Source organism: Vanellus vanellus, assembly GCF_965231255.1.
Source record: "Vanellus vanellus genome assembly, chromosome: 9".
Taxonomy (NCBI): Eukaryota; Metazoa; Chordata; class Aves; order Charadriiformes; family Charadriidae; genus Vanellus; species Vanellus vanellus.
The window spans coordinates 11,346,589-11,366,794 of NC_138914.1; the positions used below are offsets into that span (position 1 = coordinate 11,346,589).

General features: G+C 42.5%; 2 protein-coding genes across 2 annotated transcripts; one reads left to right on the top strand and one right to left on the bottom strand.

Moving 5' to 3' along the window:
- Positions 1 to 611: 611 nt before the first annotated feature.
- On the top strand, positions 612 to 15,718 carry RBSN (rabenosyn, RAB effector; the record flags this gene model as incomplete). The annotated part of the gene is made up of 11 exons (XM_082487557.1): positions 612 to 774; positions 3,447 to 3,590; positions 5,393 to 5,493; positions 6,152 to 6,197; positions 6,310 to 6,471; positions 7,204 to 7,445; positions 8,318 to 8,388; positions 10,044 to 10,130; positions 10,609 to 10,711; positions 11,142 to 11,216; positions 12,132 to 15,718. The coding sequence occupies 11 exons, from the start codon at positions 612 to 614 to the stop codon at positions 13,263 to 13,265; spliced, it is 2,328 nt and encodes a 775-aa protein (XP_082343683.1). The 3' UTR covers positions 13,266 to 15,718.
- On the bottom strand, positions 15,692 to 17,523 carry MRPS25 (mitochondrial ribosomal protein S25). The gene is made up of 4 exons (XM_082487558.1): positions 17,358 to 17,523; positions 17,160 to 17,266; positions 16,752 to 16,839; positions 15,692 to 16,529 (listed from the first exon to the last, which is right to left on the bottom strand). The coding sequence occupies exons 1-4, from the start codon at positions 17,489 to 17,491 to the stop codon at positions 16,337 to 16,339; spliced, it is 522 nt and encodes a 173-aa protein (XP_082343684.1). The 5' UTR covers positions 17,492 to 17,523; the 3' UTR covers positions 15,692 to 16,336.
- Between the last annotated feature and the right edge of the window lie 2,683 nt (positions 17,524 to 20,206).

Genomic DNA, 20,206 nt, shown 5'->3' on the forward strand with positions numbered 1-20,206 from the left:
CGGGGTTGGGGCGCCTCCCGTCCCTTCGCTCAGGTGAGGCCTGGTCGCTGCCTCAGGACCGGGGACCCTCCGAGGCGGGGGCCCAACGGCCGCTCCTCCGGCGGTCGGCGCGAGCGCTAGGCCCCACCCCTTCCCCTGCGTGCCCCCCGCCCGGCCGCGCGGGGGGCAACGGGCCCGGCGCGCGCTGCCTCCCTGCGCCTGCGCCGGCTGCCCCCTCCCTCCTCTCCCCGCCGGTCGGTGTTCCCGGGGCGCCAACGGGTCTTTCCTTCCCCCGGGCGGGGCGCGCATGGGCGCTGCCGGTGCTCAGCGGCCGCCCTATGCGGAACGGTGGGAGGCCACCCCCACCCGGCCTTGGGGGCGCCCGCCGGGCCGCGGGGGATCCCGGGAGGGGGGCGTGGGGCGGGGGGCGTGGGATGAGGTCGTGCCGTGCCGTGCCGTGCCGTGCCGTGCTGTGCTGCGCCGCGCCGCCCCCTCACGCCGCCCCCCGCCTCTCTTTCAGGAAGCCGCCGCGGACGATGCCGCTGCACCGCTCGCCCCCTGGCGCCCGCCTCCTCCCCGCGGGGCCGCCCTGCCCCGCGCCGCTCCGCTGAGGGCAGCGAGCACGGCCCGCCATGGCCTCCGGCTGCCCGCCGCCCTTCGGGGACCCGGGGGAGATGCGGGAGGGGTTTCTGTGCCCCCTCTGCCTGAAGGACCTGCAGTCGTTCCACCAGCTGCGGGCGCACTACGAGGAGGAGCACTCGGGCGAGGAGCGGGACGTCAAAGGGCAGCTCAGAAGTAAGAGTCGCCGCGACCGGGAACGCGCGGGGCTTAGTCGCGGGGAACCCCCGACGGCAAAAGCCGCCGGTACTGCCCGCGCTGTCAGAGCGTCTGAGGGCGCTAAAATAGTAATTGAAGTGATGGCAAGTGAGGTATGGGGTCCCCTTTTCCTATCAGTTACCTTCGTCCAAGGTGTAATTTTTGCATTATTCCCGATGCTTTAGAATTTACGTACTGAAAGTAGGCACTTCAAAGGCAGCACTCTTCGAATGTCTGATTTTCTGCATGATTTTTATTATAGACTTTAGAGTCATAGAAGGGATAGGTGTTGGTCTTTTTTATGTTGGTTTTTTTTTTTTTATTTTATCTGAAAACTCTATTTTATACTGTAACCCAGACCTTACAGGATACGGGGAGTCTCAGGTACTTGCCAGGTACCAATTAATTAACCCCTTGTTTTGACAGTAGATAAAACTGTAAAAGTGTAAAGTTAAGGAAGGGTGTTGGTGGGAAGAGATGGAAAAAAATGTGGGTGGTGGAGCTGGCAGCAGATGTTGGGAGCATCCAAGGGTTGTGCTGGGGATCACCAGCTTTTATTGGTGTTTGAAAAATCCCTTTGAATTCTGTTTAACTAAAACATTGCCTTTTTTTTTTTTTTACCACCTGCCTTGAGTACATAATGTCATTTTACATTGAGAGAAAAATGTACAAAAACTAGAGATAATTCTGCGTGTTCCCTGCAAAAATCTTTCAGGCTTTGCCTTGTTATACTAGAGATAGTAGCCTGGCAGTCTGAAATTTTTACTCCCCCCCTGAGATTTATGACTATTACTTCAGAAGTCTGTTTTCTCAGTGAAAAGATTGTTTTTAGCAAGCCTATCTTAAGAGTAGCACAGCTGAATATTTCATGAATCTTGAGTGGTTTCTATCAGTCTGGCTACTTCTTGGACAGTGAAGGTAGAGTGGTCAGTACTGCAGTCACGTTCTCATCATGGGTACAGTGCTGTAGTAGCTAATCGCAGATGCTTCCATGGAGTGTTTAAACCAGGACAACAATATGGTTTTCATTGTGCTAAGAGGAAAGAAGACAGCAACAATGTAGGCTTGGTAAGATTTCCCAAATGATTCTTTTATTTAACACACCTGCATTTTGATTTTGTTATCTCTTTAGTGTTCTTTTAATCTAGAATAGTGAACTCTGACTTCTCGGGCTGTCTTTCACATGTGTTCTTGCATAAAGGATGTTGGTTTTGTCTGGTTACTTTTTGTCCTAGTTACTCAAGTCAAGGTCTATCCAGTGAAGCCCCTTCTAGATGAAGGAAGGTCAGCAGAATCACCTATTTAAATTACCTGTTTTAGGGACTAGTGTTCAAACTGTGCGTTACAAGTGGTTGCACGACTGTGCTGAACTCCAGCTATCCTAATTGAGGAGTTCTACCTATGCTTACAGACCACCTTATTACTTCAGTTGAGTCATAGTGAGGTGGGTGGTTGACTTCATGGCAAACAAGACAATGAAGTTTGCTTGAAAAGTTTTTGTGCCTGTGACAAAGCCACGAGGCATCCCTGTTTCTTTTTGAGTATATCAGACTTTCAGAGTTCCAAGTGTAAATATATTTTCTATTTGGATAGTGTAAACTTCACTTAAGAAACTGCAGTGTCTAGCTGGCGTTTGCTGTGCTGGCTTGAGAACAGGTGTAGGGAGCAGAAATCCTATTTCCTAGGTGATGTTACAATGCTAGCAAAGCCCTTGCTGACCTGCCCCAGTTTTGTTGAGAAGTGTGTTTTATATCACAATCACACAAAACTGTGTTTTATATCACTGAGTGTCATTTTGGGAGGTGGCATAACTACAGCAGCTGAAAAACTGCTAGGAACTATGATCTCTGCATGAGAGGCCTGCTGGCACAGCCCTAACAGCTGAAGCTTGGAGGGACAGACTTCAGTAAGGTCAAGGTGGAAGTTACAATGTTTTGGACAGTAAATAAGAAAATTAGAAACGTGGAAGGACATGCTAACTCATGGTTCCCAGCAGCTTAGTAGAAAGCTCGATGTATAAAACATCTAGTTCAAGGAGACACTGAATGTGTTTGGCAAGAAAAGTGGTGCCCTCAACTTCTGCTAGCATCCGGAGAGGAACATAGCTGCAAGGACAATACAAGCACTGAAGTTTCAAGTTCCTGGTCTTTTTTTTTGGCCCAGGAGACTGCATTCCTCTCACTAGCATTCATATGAGATAATGCAGTGCTTCTGAAATTATTTAGGTATATGAGCACACTGAAATTCTTAATTTGTAGTTTGTGCAACAAGACAAAGTGTTGAACTTCATTGAATCTGAAGAAAATCATTGAGAATTAAGATATTATCTGTATGATGTCCCAAAATGCCACGAAATGAGTCCTGTAGTTTTAAGACAGCTTACTGTTTTACAGTGAAGTCCCTGAATGGAATGTCTAAAACTGTTTTGTCATTAGGACCTTAGTGCTACTTTGACAGATAACAAAGATCATTTCATGTCATCTGTGATTCTCTGAACCACATATGGGTTCTAAACAGAACGCGTTGAGGATAAACTTGTCATCAAGGAGAAAGACTAGCACTAAAAGATGAGGAATATTCCATACTGGTTTCATGTGACAAATTTTGGTGACTACTTGCCACTTTTGAGAACTTGGGGTTGTCTCTTTCAGATCTAGTCCAGAAGGCCAAAAGAGCAAAGAAGAAATTGCTGAAACGAGAAGGAGATGACAGAACTGATTCTGGATCTCAGGAACGATACGAGTCATTCAGCTATGGTGGAGTGGATCCATACATGTGGGAGCCCCAGGAAGTAGGTAGGAGAGCTGCAAAGCGATACACGGTGGGGATAACTTTTTCTTTTCATCTTAATTGGGAAAGTGATACAGTATTGCTGAAGTTGCATGGAATTGTCTGTATTGTGTTTGATTCACTTGCGTGGGGTTATGGTTTGCATATTAATTTTGCACAGCCTGCATACGCTGTGTAGGGTGATGGGGAAAATGCAGATAGTAGGAAAAAAATATATAGAATCAGTACCCTGATAACTTTGAGAGCAGGATAGTTGTTTGTCATGTTGCTGTACCTGAGCTTTGAGGCCTGCTGGATATGTGTTTACCTCTGCACATCTAGCTTAAGCTATAGCTATATAAAATCTCCAGCTTTTGGGCTACACTTATAGTTGTTAGTTTGCACGTCTGACAAAAAGCTTGTCCATTGATTTAAGCTCTTTCAGCTTTTTCCTTGTATTTGAGGTGTAGATCATCTCCCATTAAAGAGGTTTACTTTAAAAAAACCCAACCAAACAAACAAAAAAAAAAACCAAACCCCACCAAACAAGCAAAAAAAAAAACCCTCACACACAAACAAACAAACAAAAAACAAAACAAACCCACCCCTCTGAATATAAGTCTACATTTGTAGAATTTCAAGGATAAGTTGACTGAGCCTGTAATTACAAATGCTGCTACTGGAAATTGCCTCTTACTGTTACTGAAATATTATGGTTATTTTCAAGGGGAGGAAGCAGCACTATCTCTGGTGGATCCTGGGAAAGTTTCCCCTGTGCTGCTCCCAGACTAGGACTCAGTCCTTTGGGTCTGCAGTGTCTGAGTTCTGTAGATTATTATACTTTTGACTTTGTAACTATTTCAGCAGCAATCATAATATAAATATTAGCTGAGAATAAATTTAGGCAGTAAACTAGCAGAAGCTTTCTGAATGACAGAGAAGTGAGGACTGTTTTCTGAGCAGAGTGGAGAAGACGAACCTTATGGATTTTAGGATGGGATTTGATGGGTTTGTTTAAAGGGACCATGTAAGGTCTCCAAAGCAGTGGCTGAATTCATTTACCCAGAGGAGCCTTTTCATTCCTATGAATTCAGCTTTGGAGGTCTTTTGGTTATTTCATTAGCACGAGGAAGTGAGATTCTTGCACTTACATAGGTAGCATCAAAAAGCAACATCTGATTTTGTGTTCTATCAGTTAGAAGAAAGACAATTTTTTTTATTTTGTCAGTAACTTTGATTTTTAATATCTGGCTCATCTTACTCAGAAAAGGATTCAAAACTTAAACTTGAAACTGAGTACGAATTGCACATTTCTTACATAGATGCCATGTTGTTCTTTTGTATACTTGGTCATCAGTTTTCTGTACATCTGAACTGTTGTCAAGGATTTGATTCAGACCCCTGAAGGTGGAAGGATGATGTAACCACTGGACTGGCCTCTTCCCTTTGTTCTACATATAGCCAGGAAACTAAAGGGAGTCCGTTTTGAGAATACTACTAGCTGATAATAGATTGCCAAATGTAACTAAGGGATGAAGGGGGGGGGGGGGGGGGGGGCGGGAACTTGTTACAGATGTTCTTTAACATGTGCCTTCTGTAGTAGAAATAAAACACTGTTTATTGTTAGCCTGGAGATTAGGCTTTAACCTGCGTGCTTTATTTAGAGCAGCACTGTGAAAATGTAGGATTCTAATGTGTCTTTATTCGATTTGAACATGAGAAATAAATGTGAGAAGAAGTGACAGCTGTCTTTCAAGAGGCATTTAAATGCATTTAAATCCATACAGAACACTTGGGTGACTACAAAAACTTTCTGCTATCTCTCCAGGTGCTATGAGAAGCCATCTTTCTGATTTCAAGAAACACCGAGCAGCCAGGATTGATCACTATGTAGTTGAAGTCAATAAGTTAATAATCAGGTTAGAAAAGGTAAATTTGCTGCTTTTTAATATTCCAGCCTTTTGAATGTTTTGTAGATTAAAAAGAAATCATATTTTAGTATGAAGTGTGCCCATTTATCTAGCAGTGCACTTTATAAAGGATACTAACCTATGACTCTCTTCACACATTGCTGTTTTCCTTTTTTATCCTTGAGTACTGTGCTTAGTCTGACCCTGTACTGTGGATATGATTTCTGTTTCTATGTATTGTTTTCAAGCTGAAGATGCTACTTCCATGTCCTTCAAGAGCCATCTGGTTTCCTGTATATTTTCTTCATATTTTACTCTACTAAATTTCTCAGTAGTGTTTTTGTCATGATTCTTCCAGATTCTTATTTTTCAAAATCTACCAATGGTATGCTTGCATTTTGACTCGCATGCGGTAACGTTGGATGCTGTAAGGATTATGTTCAAAGTGCTCTGATTTGTAGAGGTTTGGCAGGCATTGTTCAGCGCTATTTGTGTGAGTATGGTATTAGAAATAAAAAGGAAAGTTGCAGGAATCTGGTGTAAAAGAGGCTGAGACTCCCATCTCTTAAAAATGGCAGGTTTCTTGTTCGTGTTGGGCTGGGTTGTGTTGGTTTGGGCTTTTTTGTTTGTTTGTTTTGCAAAGAACAATTTTCTTGAACGTATTGTTTATCTTCTAGCTTACATCATTTGACAGAGCAAACACTGAGTCAGCTAAAATAAGAGGTTGGTATGATCTTATCTCAGATCATTTGCTCCTATAGTTCAATCATCTGAGGAATTCATTTAATGAGTATCCTGTGTTGTGTGTATTCCCTCCCCTCTTGCCCCATCACAGCTATAGAGAAGTCTGTTGTGCCTTGGGTCAGCGATCAGGATGTTCCGTTCTGCCCAGACTGTGGCAGCAAGTTCAGTATTCGAAACCGGCGTCACCACTGCCGCCTCTGTGGGTCTATTATGTGCAAGAAGTGCATGGAACTTGTCAGTCTTCCTTTGGCAAGTAAGTACAGTGTGTGGTATTAATTCCTCCTTTCCTTAGCTCACCCAGGGTGCTAACTGCATGCTGGCTTTTTGCCATTAGAAAAAAAGCTGCTGGTAATATTCTGCCTGCATGGAAAACTTGGTCCTTAATGTGTCATCTGGTTTCTTGTCTGTGAAACAGAACAAGAAGAATGATTTCTCCATTCTTTGTCTCCATTCCTTCTTCAGATTTGGAACTATTGTGGATATTTCTAGTCTTGCCCATGGCTACCCCAATGCTGACATTAAGGAAATTCATCCACAAGCCTTTAGGAAACCCTTTGAACTTTAATTTCCTCATCTAGTGCATTGGAGAGGAGACTGTATTTTCTGTGGAAATAAACGACATTAACATTTTGGAGCGATCAAGCACAAAACATGGACAGCATTAACATACCTGTTCTTCCACACACTATTCTATAACTGTGCAAGCTCCAACATGAGAATGCTTCTAGGCATAAGCAAAGTAGGTGGTTGTCAGCAGTGTGCTCTCTAGTTGCTTTTAGAATGGAGCAGGATTTACAGAGAAGACCCAATTCTGACTTGCAGTCTTGGTTGTCATGGGTTCCTTGCATGTCTTTCAGCAGACTGTTTCAACTTGGTTTTATAATATTATCTGAATGTAAAGTTTCTGCTAAAGTGAATTCATTTGTGTCTGTTAAATCTCTTGGCTTCTCCAGTCACTGTAAAATTACCTGTGTATAATTTTCAGGCAAACTCACTAGTGCCAGCAAAGAGGCCTTGGGTTCTCATACCAGCCCGAACTCCTCACCTAATAGTGTCCATGGCTCCCGCCGTGGCAGCATTAGCAGCATAAGCAGCGTGAGCTCCGTCCTGGATGAGAAGGATGATGACCGTATCCGTTGTTGTCAGCACTGCAAAGATACCCTGTTGAAGAGAGAACAACAGATTGATGAGAAGGAATACACTCCAGAAATCGTGAAACTCTATGAGGTAAATCAAACTCTGCTGCTTTCATCCTCAGTGTATATATCTGCAATTGTCACTACTTGACTTTTGGCTTGTTATCTCATGTCCAATCTCTTACTTTATAACTTAATACTCACTTATGGTAGAATAGACTCTATTGGGTGTTTATGCCATGTAACAAAGATATATCTGAAACCATGGAGCCAGTTTCCCTGTAGTGTGTATAACCCACGCTAACTTCAAACATCATTTTAAGATAGATCTTCATTCTCATCATCTGGAACTAACAGTTCTGAAATGCCTCTCTCTTAAAACTGTGAACTATGTCAGCTGGGATTCCTCACTCAGAACAGTTCTTATTTAAACCAACAATATGCTGTACACATTGTTGATGGGCTGCACTGGAACTATAGGACTCAGTGTTGTCAGTGCTGTTTGTCCTTCCACTGGTGGCAATTGCTTTTTTGAACCATCTGTATCAGTCAACAGCATATGGCTGGAACATTAGGTTCGAATATGCTTTGAAAGCAGGTACTGACAATCATCAGGTATCTTTTCAGTAGAGTGTGCAACCCTCCCAAGGTTAGTATTAATGGGAGTTTCTGTTGGTGGTATTCTTTGTGGAGAGATTTAAGGCTGGAAGTTGTCCAAGTCATCCACTAAAACAGCTTCTGAATTCAGAATTCACCTTGCAGGGGTACAGGGAACCTTGCTGTGTTTCTGACCATGCTATCTGTGTTCTGAAGATAACTGGACAGTCTTGTTATTCTGAATAGTTAAATGACTTTCATCATGGTTAACTCTGTGCACAGGCAACATTAAAGGTTTTTGTCAGCATGTTCTTGCATTAGCATTTTAATGTAAGTTCTTTTTTTATACATTTTGTTTTAAACAAGAAACTCCGACTCTGCATGGAGAAGGTTGACCAGAAGGCACCGGAATACATAAGGATGGCAGAATCACTAAAGTAAGCCCTATTCACTGATTATTTTTTTTTTTTTTAATGAATCTATGTATTTTTTCTCCCCAAAAGTATGTAAAGGAGTAAGGAATGGTGTGCTAAGGCTGCAAGAGTGTGTAAATTATAAGAAAAAGCAGTGTTATACTATCTGTTGTCTTCTGGACGCTCTTCAAACAAAGTAGAAAGCAATTAATTATTAAGGGTAACATTGCATACAGAGAAGTCATCTGATTTATTTTTTTCAAAGCCACTTTCCAGTGAGACACCACTGTCATACTTTGAAACTTCACCTTGCAAAAAGGTGAAGGGGTACAAGGCTACAATTCTTGTTTAAATGAGCCTCTTTGAAACAGTTGCAGTAGGATATTGCTGCCCTCAGTCGGATGGTATGGCCTCCAAGTAGTGCCAGCAGCAAAGGATCACTTGAATAATTCTCATCTGCTCTTGTGTGAAGCAAGCTTGCCCTCAACTGGCAGTTGTTCCAAATCTGGCTGGCCTGTCTTGTGCTGCAGCAGATCAGCAGCATTCACCTATCACACTTGTGTGCATAATTCCTTGTGGTAATATTCCCTCACTGGGATTAAAATGTCTCCAGCTGTATCTGCAGCTGTCGGGTTATACTTCTGGCTTGTGTAGTAGAGAAAAACACACATTCATCTTAAACTACGAAGCATGTCCATTCAGGCAGTTAAAGCTAACAAGTGCTTCTGTACCTGTCCTTTAGCTCTGATGGTTGTTGAAAAATTAGGCTGTCATTCTTTGTAACAAAACTGTTTTTGTAAAAACACACCTCCCGAAAGGAAGAAAGAAGTATAGAAGTTGAAAAACATGCTAAGCTGTTACTGCTTTTTGTCATGTTGTCATTAGAGCTGGTGTTGTGTGGCTTGACAGCTGGAGAAAAGTGAAAATATGAATGTCCTGGATAATGGAAACACATGTCAGAAAACAACAGAGTTAACATTTCTGACTATTAGTGAGTCCCAGAAACCAGAATCATACGGATAGTGAAGTTGCTTTCGAGAGAGTGATCCTTATCTTTTATATTTGTGATATAAAAGGAGAGGGAAGCTAAAAACGGTGAAGTCTTCCCCGTTAAATCCTAATTTGTTTTGTCAATAAATGTGAGATTCTAGTAAAGGGCATGTAATCGATTGTGTGCCCGTGTGAACAGTTGGGTATGAGCATCTTGAATGTTATACCCATGTGGGGTTGTGGGCTTTTGCTTTCTGACAAATGGTAGTAGAGATAATTATTTTATTCTAATGGTATAGTTACTTATTCAATCAGTCAGTGTTTTTTTCCCCGCACACAGTTGCCTGGAAAAAAACACAAAATAGATGCATTTGCTAAGTTTGTGTATATTTTAGATATTATTGGTAGAGTGGCATTCTTGTGTTAAAATACAATTTCTCTTATAGTAGTAAATAATACTACAATCATAAATAAAATTATCTTCTATGAAATGTTCATCTTCACAAGATAACTGTAATTTTCCACTTTTGTCACAAAGAAAGGGTTTTTAAACACAATGAGTTGAAATAAAATCATTCAGCCCCTTTACTGTTAGCTGTTCTTGCTGTTGTTGAATCTTAAGTCATCTTGGGATAACTTCTATGTTAGCTGGATGCACGACTTAAAATAATGTTGTATTTATTTCTTAGTGCTGGGGAGGCAACCTACAATTTGGAACAAGCTAATGACTTGAGGGTGGAGATTCAGAAAGTATATGAATTCATAGATGCCTTAAGGTAAAAGAAAGTGTCTCTCTTTCCTTCCCCCTCCCTGCAGCCTGTGTGTATCTCCCTCTGATAGGACGTCTCTGTTTTTCTCACCTGTTGGTGTCTCTATGTAGTATATACCTGCTCGTTCGTATGGATAATCGATTTGTCTGCTCAGTTGTAAAGAGCATGTGAAAAGGTAGATGCTATTCTTGTGCACCATCAATTTCTACTTCCTTTTCCAGCCTTAAAAATCATGGGTTCCTTTGCAGTGGAAATAAGTAAGCACAGAGGAAACAAATAGTGGCACAGGGGTGGGTGGGTTGGTTGGTTTGTTTGTTTATTTAAAGAGGGGAAGTGGAAGGTGTTATAACTCGTAATATCCAAAATGGTTTACCTAAAAGAACATCTGAAACTTTTCATTTGGTATTGGCTCTCTCCCTTTCTGTTGCATTTTCACTGGCCCTTGTTTCTGAACTGATGATGCTGTATGTTTGCTTTGATTCAGTAAGAAGATTATGAGTCTAGGCTTGCATGAAGATCCCCAGCCTCATCCTAAAACACTACAACTCCAGAGAATGATAAGATACTCAGCTACACTTTTTGTTCAGGTAAATGGAGCATATGTTATGAGCTGAAAGTAAATTTTACGTAGTGTTCTCTTCTCTGCCAGGCATCCCTGTGGTTTGAAACTGTTTCGACAGGAGGTTTAGTTCTATACTTTTTCCATAGTTCCCCTAATGACTTATGGTAGCCTTACATGACCAAGCTCCAATACAGATAGTGTAGTCAGAGCAGTGTTGAGTGCCAGGACTTGGGAGAACATGGGAATCTTGTCTCTGTATCTTGCTGAGGTGTGAACCTGACTAGCTGGACCGTTATGGCCACAAAGATGTGTTCAGACTTGCAGCAGTGACTGCAGTGTAAGAAGTGCCTTTTCTTTCTTTGTGAGGTGTTCTGTTCGTCGCATCTCTCTCTTCAAGTAGTTGAAAATTGGCTGAATGCATGCAAGCAACACTGTAAATATTTCAATTTTGCCAGGAAAAGCTGCTTGGTCTAATGTCCCTACCAACCAAAGATCGCTATGAAGAACTGAAGAAGAGAAGACTGCATATGGTAACACGGGTTAAGATCTGTTACATCTTGTATCGGGGGCTTCAAGGGCTTAAGCCTAGTAGCTGTGTGTGTATGAGCAGTTGTCTTTAACATTGGATTTCAGTTTTTAATTTTTTTTAACGCAGATCATTCCATACCCTTTTTCAGGGCTTCATGTAACACCATCATTGTATTCTATCCAGAATGTAAGTAGGTGTGTATGGAGCAGCTGAACACTTCTAGAAAGCAACAGTGACTTGGTTGCACATGCTGTTTCTGCTGCGGTGCATGCAGCCCTAAACTAAGTATGTTAGTTGACGTGGATTTTTAAATTGTGTTCTGGAGTTCATTTGCACAAGCACAATTTGGAGACTTCTCTTGGTGGTGAAAAAGGACACGCTAGAGTAAGGAGAGAGAAAGGTGTCTTTCTCAGAGACAAAGGTGTCTTTCGGTTTGGAGGAAGAACATAATTAATACTAAACTAAACCAGCTTTATCTGGAGATGAAAGTTGAGAAATCAGAATCGTTGCACTCCAAAAGCTAATGATACCAGTTACCTCTAAGACTGACGTTCTATTACAGGTGTCTGCTGTAGTCAGATGTGATACGGTTACTGTCCAAATCTAGACCACTCTTTGCACAGCTGCATTAGACATTTTTTTCTCTATATAAAGCACTGTCACTGCTCCTACTTGCCCTCTAGTTTGTAGAGGCAGATGTCATTGGATTTTGATCAATATTGTTGGCAAACAAACTGAAGGGAAGCATTCAGGTAATATTAGGAAAATTACCATTTTCTGCAAAGTAATGCAGCTGATCCCTTTCAGTGACAGCCAGCAGTGTTGATAAGATCAGCTAATGTCTTGTACATATGGATATTTGGAACGGAATTTTTCAAGCTTATGGTGTTCTCTTACTGCACATTTTTTGTTTTAGGTGGCTCTCGAAATGCATGGAAATCAAGAGGAAAAGCAGAAAGACTTTGTCTCCAGATCTGCAGCCACAGTTAATGGTGATGCGACTCACCTGAAAAAAGGAACAGTCAGGAAATCTGAAGGCTGGTTACCTACATCTAGCATATCGAGAGAGAGTGAGATAGCAGACCCACTTCTTCAGCAGATTGACAATATCACATCCTTTATTAAGCAAGCAAAGGCAGCTAATAGGATAGACGAGGTCCATATGTTGCAGGAGAACCTGAGGCAGCTTCAGGATGAATATGATCAACAACAAACTCTGAAAGCTATCGAGCTTTCTAAAAAACAAGCAGAAGAGGAAGAGATGCAGAGGGAGGAACTTCAGGTCCTTCGTGAAAAAGAATGGGAAAGAGAACACCACAAATTCATGTCTCAGCATTCAAGGACACGCTCCTTAGACTTCAGAGAAGTCAGGCAGCATCAGCATGAAGTTGCAAAACAGAATCAGAACCTGACAGCACATGCATTGGATCTGGATGTTGCTCAGATCAAAGGGGACGCAAGTTTTGAAACTCCTGCTGTTGAGCAGCTGCCAGCTAAAGAGCACTTGAGCTTCACACTCAAACCCCAGAGTGTCCCACAGTGCGACAAAGACCAAGATGGGACAGCCTGTCTAAACCCCTTTGAAGATGAAGCAGACACCCCTCAGTTAGAGGAAGAGCCTACAAACCCATTTGCCAAAGATGCTTCTCCAGTGGTTTCCTTCTCTGACACAGCTCTGCAAAGTGATAAAAAAGAATATAATCCATTTGAAAACGAGGAGGAGGATGAACAAACTAATGGAGCATCTGGCAGTACTTCAAACCCTTTTGAGGATGAAAATCCATTTCAAAAGCCTGGGGGGTGTTGGAATTCTGGGAATCCGTTTGAAGAGGGATCCTCTACCAATCCCTTTGAAGTGGAGGATGGCAATGAGATCTCTGGAGAAGAGGCTATAGAGGAAGAGCTGCTTCTCCAACAGATAGATAATATCAAAGCTTACATATTTGATGCCAAACATAATGGACGAATGGATGAGGTGGAGGTACTGACAGAGAACTTAAAGGAACTGAAACGCACATTAGCAAAGCAGAAGGAGAAATCCAGCTGCTGAAGCAGCAGTAGGGCTGTGTAATAATTATTACAAGTCTGGTGTTTAAATATGGGAAGGTAGAGCAGATAGTTACAAACAGGAGTACGGATCACATGAGGGAATTGGGAGAATCTTGACTTTTATGCACTTTCAATTAGGCCTTTCCACTACTGCTTAGTTTTGAAGAAAGAATTATTGAGGTTTGCTGCTGGTCTCAAATGCTTCTACTAAGAAACTTTAAAATACCTTGTTACAACACTCTTTTAATGCAAACTGGTCTTGTTCTGTACTTATTTTGGTCAAAGTGGTTAAGTGCTAATAGGGAACTATGATCTGGAAATGGCTGCAATGTTGGTTTGTCATCTTTCCTCCTTTCTGTTGTAGTATTGGCCTTTCAAGTGGGGCTTTGACTAGAGAGAGACGAGAACTTTTCTAAAACTTCTGCATTGTCTGATAATGATGCAGCGCAGTGTTCCAGGCTAGCTTAATTGCCTAATGATGTTATGAGAAAGTGTTGTTAAAAGGCTACTGTGATTCTTTGAAGTGCAGAATATACAGGCGTGCAGATCCATTTTGTGCAATGCTAACACATAAAAGGGATTTTAAGCTAAGAACTCTAACTGATCTTAATATGAGTAACTTTTTTATGTGTTTATAAAAACTCCCAAGTAAAATTTGGATGCTGTCTTTTCATCACTTTTAATTTCTCGCTTGCTCTGAGCACAAACTACAGTGTAAAAGAGTGCCGTGCTGGCTTCAGAGGCCTGCCTGCGTGGGAACAAGTATCTACTCATTTCCAAGGAAAAGGGCATCAGGCTAGCACCATTTCAAAGGGTGACCCTCCAATTCCAAGTTATCTTATGGAATCTACACATTCCTTTAAATTCTCTGGGTGACAGAATGATCATGTTTTGTCATATTTGTGAGACTGGAACCCTCTTTTTGTAGCATTCAAGGAACAAAAATCTTGTTTACAATGGAGAGCTGAAGTGCCACTGAACTGGAATTCTGTGAAAGCTGGGAGACAAAGTCTGTGGCTGCGATAGTGCCCAACAGCGATTCTCTTTCATATTTGATTCCCCTCAGAAGTTATGAGAATCAGGCATGTCTGTCTGAAATAAGAAGCTCCAACTTGGAGTCACCTTGTGATCTGGTGGGCCAGGGGGTGACTCAGTGCTGGCCAGCACCTGTGATGCAGGAGAGTTTAGAGCTTGGTGTCTGAAGATTGGCATCAGAAATGCTGGGTTGTTTTGGGATTAGATCAGACTGTATCTGTGAATGATGGAGCCTGGGCTACTTTGATTTTTATCCTTGAAAGGCAGAGGTCCATCATCAGGCATCAGCGTTTGAAAGAGTGGTGGTGGTGAGTTAGTCTAAAGGGTGTATTTATTTAAAGTTGAAATAGAGGAAGGTTGTGCAGTTCACACTGTATAGCACTAATAATAGTGGGCTTACTCAGAAGCATAAACTTTTGTGGAACAGGATGTGTCTTTGAACTACATCTCTGATAATATATATCAGCATAGCTGTAATGCAAGCCTGTATTTTAGAGACACAAATAACTATGCTACCTAAAGAGCAGAAACTCTAGTTTTAGTTTGCTGTAAATAAGCGGAGGTAGGGACTTGTGGAGCTGCTGTTTAGAAAAACCAGACCACCTGTATCCTCACTTAATAGCACCAGTGACAAAATAACTTGGAGGACAGTTAAAGACAGCTCATGCTCTTACTACTGTAGTCTAAATCTGAAGTTGAATGGTGTGCAGAACAGGTTGTCTTAAGACTATGAAGTTTTTATACTGAGTTGTTTTATTAGAGTCAATTGAGTCCCTGAGTGTTATTTTGCACCAAGTGAAACCAATAACAGAGAATTCTGAAAGGTTGTTAACTAATAAAAGACGTGCACTGTGGCACCACATTTACAAAGGCAGCAAAAAAAAAAAATAAAAAAAATTAAGGTAGCTAAACATAATCCCTGGAATTGTTTAACAGAAGTAGTACAAGGTAGTACAGACTTGTGGCCTAGTCAAGAGGATTGCACCCTGCACTGTAACACAAATCCGTATCAACATGAAAAAGATGGTTCGGGGGCTTCAGCTTTCACATTTAAAGTGTTTTTTCCTTGTTGCAACTATCCCACCTTGTTTGTATTTTCAGTCTAATACACTAATAATTAAAGTACCCTTATTGTACATGTAATTATTTTTACAAGCAGATAACAGACTAGCATACCTCATGATCTTTGTCAGTGTTAAATGTGATAGACTAGACATCTGATACTAAAGTAATCTCCAAAGTGAAGACCTTATGCTGGTATTGGGACTCCTGCAAGGCTCACGGGGCACATTGGAATGAAGACATCTTAACCATGAAGCTCAATAACTAACTAGCATTGACTTTTGTTAAAATTGCATGCACTACTCTGTATGGAAACTTTGTAAACAGAGATGAAATAAAACAACATGTTTATTTTGTGCTGTCTTTGTCCTTGACAATTTTTACAGGATGCTTGGATCAACCATTAGCTCAGAAATGCTGAAATAGTTCTACAGTAATCTGCGTATAAAGCCTGAGTAAGAACTGTGTGCGATCACCAAATTCCAAGCAATATAGTACAATCTATCATATGTTTACATACTACTAAAGTAGGAGTGTAATTGAGCATGTAGTTAACACTATCATTGGCCTGCCTTCAGTTAGTAAAAGATGTAAATTGGCAGGAATGCTTACACCACTTTCTATAAATTGTAGAATTCTGGGCTGCTTCTAAGATAGAGAGACAACATGATCTTGTTTTTGCCATAACCTTGCATGTACAGCCATGAGTAGGAAATGGGGCTGTAGTCATTCTGTTTTCCTTTCAAGCAGTGTTGGCTGTAATGCTTTGTAAAACCAGCACCAAAAAAGATGGCTTTTTAACTTTTATTTATTTTTCATTTAAATTATTGTAGCTGTAAGAAGACTTATGAGACAAAGTTTTCTGTATTATATGAACTTGCTTGTTCCTGTGTGCAGGAGCTGTTAGCTCCTGTCTCTCACTTAAGTACCTTAATCATCCAGCCCTGAGGAAAAACAACTGTGAGATGTGAGATGTCAGGCTGATGCTTCATTTTTCATAGCAGCTTTGTATTTCCCCCTCATCTCTTTGGGCAGTGGCACAAAAGCAGGGCAAGGAACTTGGCCTTCAATTTCACACATGCATTCTCGCAGATGATACTTCTTGGGCCCAAAAGTTGCTGGGTGTGAGAGTTCTTTCCTTTCTCTTTCCTCTTTTTCAAGCGTCTCTCTAAAAAAAGAGATCTGTTACTATCAGAAGCCTGAACGGCAACATTTCCTCTCCCTGCCCTGGACCAATTTACCAGACACATGGATTCACAGTTCTCAGCTTGTGGACTTGACCTAACTCATGTCAAAAGTGCTATTTCCATCTGTGTACCTGACAAACTTTTGCAAGGGTTGTATTATGATGTATGCTAGACTGTACATTAGCTTATGAAGTGTTACTTACTTGCTTTTCCCCAAGATTTTTTTAATGTGATCAGTTATCTCTTTGTTGGTTTTATCTTCCACATCAACCAAAACTTGTTCTCCGTTGTCTGTCAAGAAAGATTTGTAATAGTACATCAAACGGTATCTGTACCCTACACAGTATCTGCGAAAAGTGTTTTAGACACACAAAACTAAGACATGCGATTCTCTACGACAGTTAATGCCCGGGGCCCTCGCGGACACCAACAGTTCTTTTCCAGACCAGCGCCGCCCTCTCCCTCTGCGGCCGCGCCGCGGGGGCCGAGTCGGAGCCACAGACGCGGATCGAACCGCCGCTGCTCCCGCCGTTCCGGCAGCACGGAGCGGCCCCGCTCGGGGCCCGGCGGGGCAGCGGCGCCGGGTCGGGCCCGGCCCTGGCGGCACCTACCCAGGTAGAAGCGGAGAAAGGGCGAAGGGGTCATGTTCCTGAAAAGCATAATCTGCACCCAGGGGTTCTTGTACTGGATCTGGGGGATGTTGAAAAACACGAACTTTCTGGAAAGGAGGAGAACAAACACGCGCGAGCCGAGATGTCTCCCAGGAAGGCGCGGACCGCCCCGCGCGGCCGCCGCGGCCCCGCGCTCACCTCGCCCCCTCGCTCAGCTCTCCCGCTGTGTTGTAGTTCACCGTCATCACCTTCACCGAGCTCTTGAAGATGACGTCGCCCTGGCTGAGATACTGCAGCGTCCGCCTGATGGGGAACCGGCCCTTCATCGGCATGGCGGCGGCACGGCCCCGCTGCCCCCCGCCGCCGGCCGGAAATGGCAGGAAGCGCCGCCCCGCGCCCACAGCGGCGGGACCCGGAATCGCCTCAGCGGCCGCAGTCGCCTCAGCGGCGCGCGGCTCCTGCGGCAAGGCGGAGCCGTGAGGCGGTCGAGCCCTCCGCGGCCGCGCAGGTGCGCGTGCGCTGCGCGCGTGCGGGTGGGGCTGCGCGGGGTCTGGCGGGGACGGAGGGCGGGCTGCCCCGCGGGCGGCGATGGCGGCGGCGGTCGCTCCTGAAGCGGTGCGGGAGGTTCCAGGAAGTCGCCTCAGGCCCGATGCCTTTCTCGCCGGTGTCGGCCGCGGCTCGGGGGACCCGCCGGTGCGCGGCAGGTGCGCAGCGGTTCCGCGGCCGCTCAAACCAAATAGTTCAGAGGCAAAGGTGCTCAGAAAGGGTGAAATTAAAAATGAGGTACGCACTGGTGCCTCGCAGTGACAGCTGCGGCGGGAGCAGTAACGAGCCGGTGACAAGGGAAAGATCTGGAAGATGAACTAAAACATAAGAAGGTAAAGCGCCTTTTCCCGGGAAAACAAAACAAAACAAAACAAAACAAAACAAAACGAAGAGCAAAGAGGATCATGTGCATTTGTTTTACTTCTTATTTGGTGTTTACCTTTGTAGTAACAGCATAGCTTGATGCAAATTAAATTTCTGAAACACGCTGTTGTCAAGGTTTTTTGTTTTTGTTTTTGTTTTTTTTTTCACTATTACTTTCATAATAGTGAAAGCAGCTAAAGAACTATAGAAAGTTATTTGGTATGGCACAAATGAATGTACGTTTTTGTCTGTAACAAGCCAGGCAGCTCAAAAAATACATTTTGTGCTCAAGAAAAATGCCCCTGACTCGATGCACGAGTTCACACCACGGGACCTGCCAAGGCTGCGAAACATTCCCTACGTGAAGCGCTGTCGGCTCACCCTCATCGGGGCTCCCAACGCCCTCAGCACCCGTCAGTCCTTTTCCAGACGCTCTGCAGGTAGAACAGCAAATTGAGCGCTCGCTGGTGTGGACACAATTTCAACTGGCAGAGGATCAACCTTTTCAAATTTGGGCGACACAAACCCCTGCGTCACAGCCAGCCTCAAAATGAAAAACACTTTTTTTTTTTTTTCTCCATGCTTGTTTTTCTTCTGGACACCTGAATTTGACACCTGAAACCTAAAGTCTAATGACCCTCATTTCTGCTAAGTGAAACTTCTCTAAGTTGTACAGATTCTAATAGCCACAACAAGAAATGAAGTTAACTATCTGACTCTATATAAATACGTGTGGTGCAGCTCAACTGTCTCACGTGCAAAAGGGAGGCTGCATTTGCTGTTTGGAACAGAGCCCAAGCTCATCACCGCTTCGTAATGTGTGTGTGAAGAGAACTCAAACGAGAGCCAATGCATCACCTTCATTTAAAAACTGGGGAAGAGTATGGAGATACCAGATAAAAGTAAACATAAAAGCATCGTCTATTAATAGCTAACTACCTCTTCAAAAAACCTGAGAAAAACAGAAGGCTAATGAAGGTGAATTAAAACCTTTAAGAAAAGGTCCTTCTCCTCCTTCTCCTGGAGGTAGCTCCCTGGTGTCAGTAAGGTTCACGGGATTTATAGACCTGGTTAAATCACTCATAAGATAATCACTGTAGTGAAGGGAAAATACTGTTTCTGCCTAACAGACGGAAAATTATGTATTTGGCTTAGACACCTAATGTTTAAGAAGAAATTAAGTGAACTTAAAAATAAAACTCAAGAATGCATTTATATTTGTAATTCAGTTTAATGGTATAAACCTCATTTAGGTAGTATTAAGCCACAACAACATAATGCCACATTTACACAGCATTTAATAAAATGCATAAGCTAAATCATGCACTGCAATACTCTATATACAAACACAACAATGCAAATTCCTCTTCATGACTGAAGACATTGATTAGATATAAAATTGAGATTAAAAAAAGAACATGCTATTATTTTTAAATGCTATCACACATAACAATGCTGATTTCACAAAAGAAGCTGTGAGAAATTAACAACTTTTGCAAGGTTTTTAACTTGAAATTAAAATATAACACAAACATCAGTTTTCTAAATTATAATGAAGAGAGACTTCCAGAAAATATCCCAAGGAATTAAAAGTAGATGATTCCTTTTATAAAAATTTGCTACTTTTGTAGGAGCTCAGAACCCCCTGGTACGCCAGGTAGATACAACACTTACACAATGTGCAGTTTTTCAGTTATGAAACTGAACACTGGCTTGCAATGTATTTTGGAGTACAGATTAAGTATTAAAAATATCCCCTCATTTAACGTTGATTCCATGTGTGAGAAATTTAACATATGCTCTGTAAGTAATGCTTTCTTCTTAAAGAATATCCTTTTTATTTGAAACTTATTCAGTCCTACTTTTAACACACAATCATCAGAAATACTTTAAAATGGACCTGTGCCTTTTTATCATTTGTCTCAGATCATTAAGAAATGTACGAGAAGCCAGTTGTTCAGGGGTGTCAGACACTGGGCAGGAGGTGTGCTTCTCAGACTTTCACTTTCTGTGATCAAATACAGGAAGCTGATTTCACAGTCCACAGTTGCCATAGAATGTTACAACAGAGCCTTTATTGCCACTTACATTTGAGCACATTTTGTCCTTCAGAATACAATTAAAATGTGTATATAAAA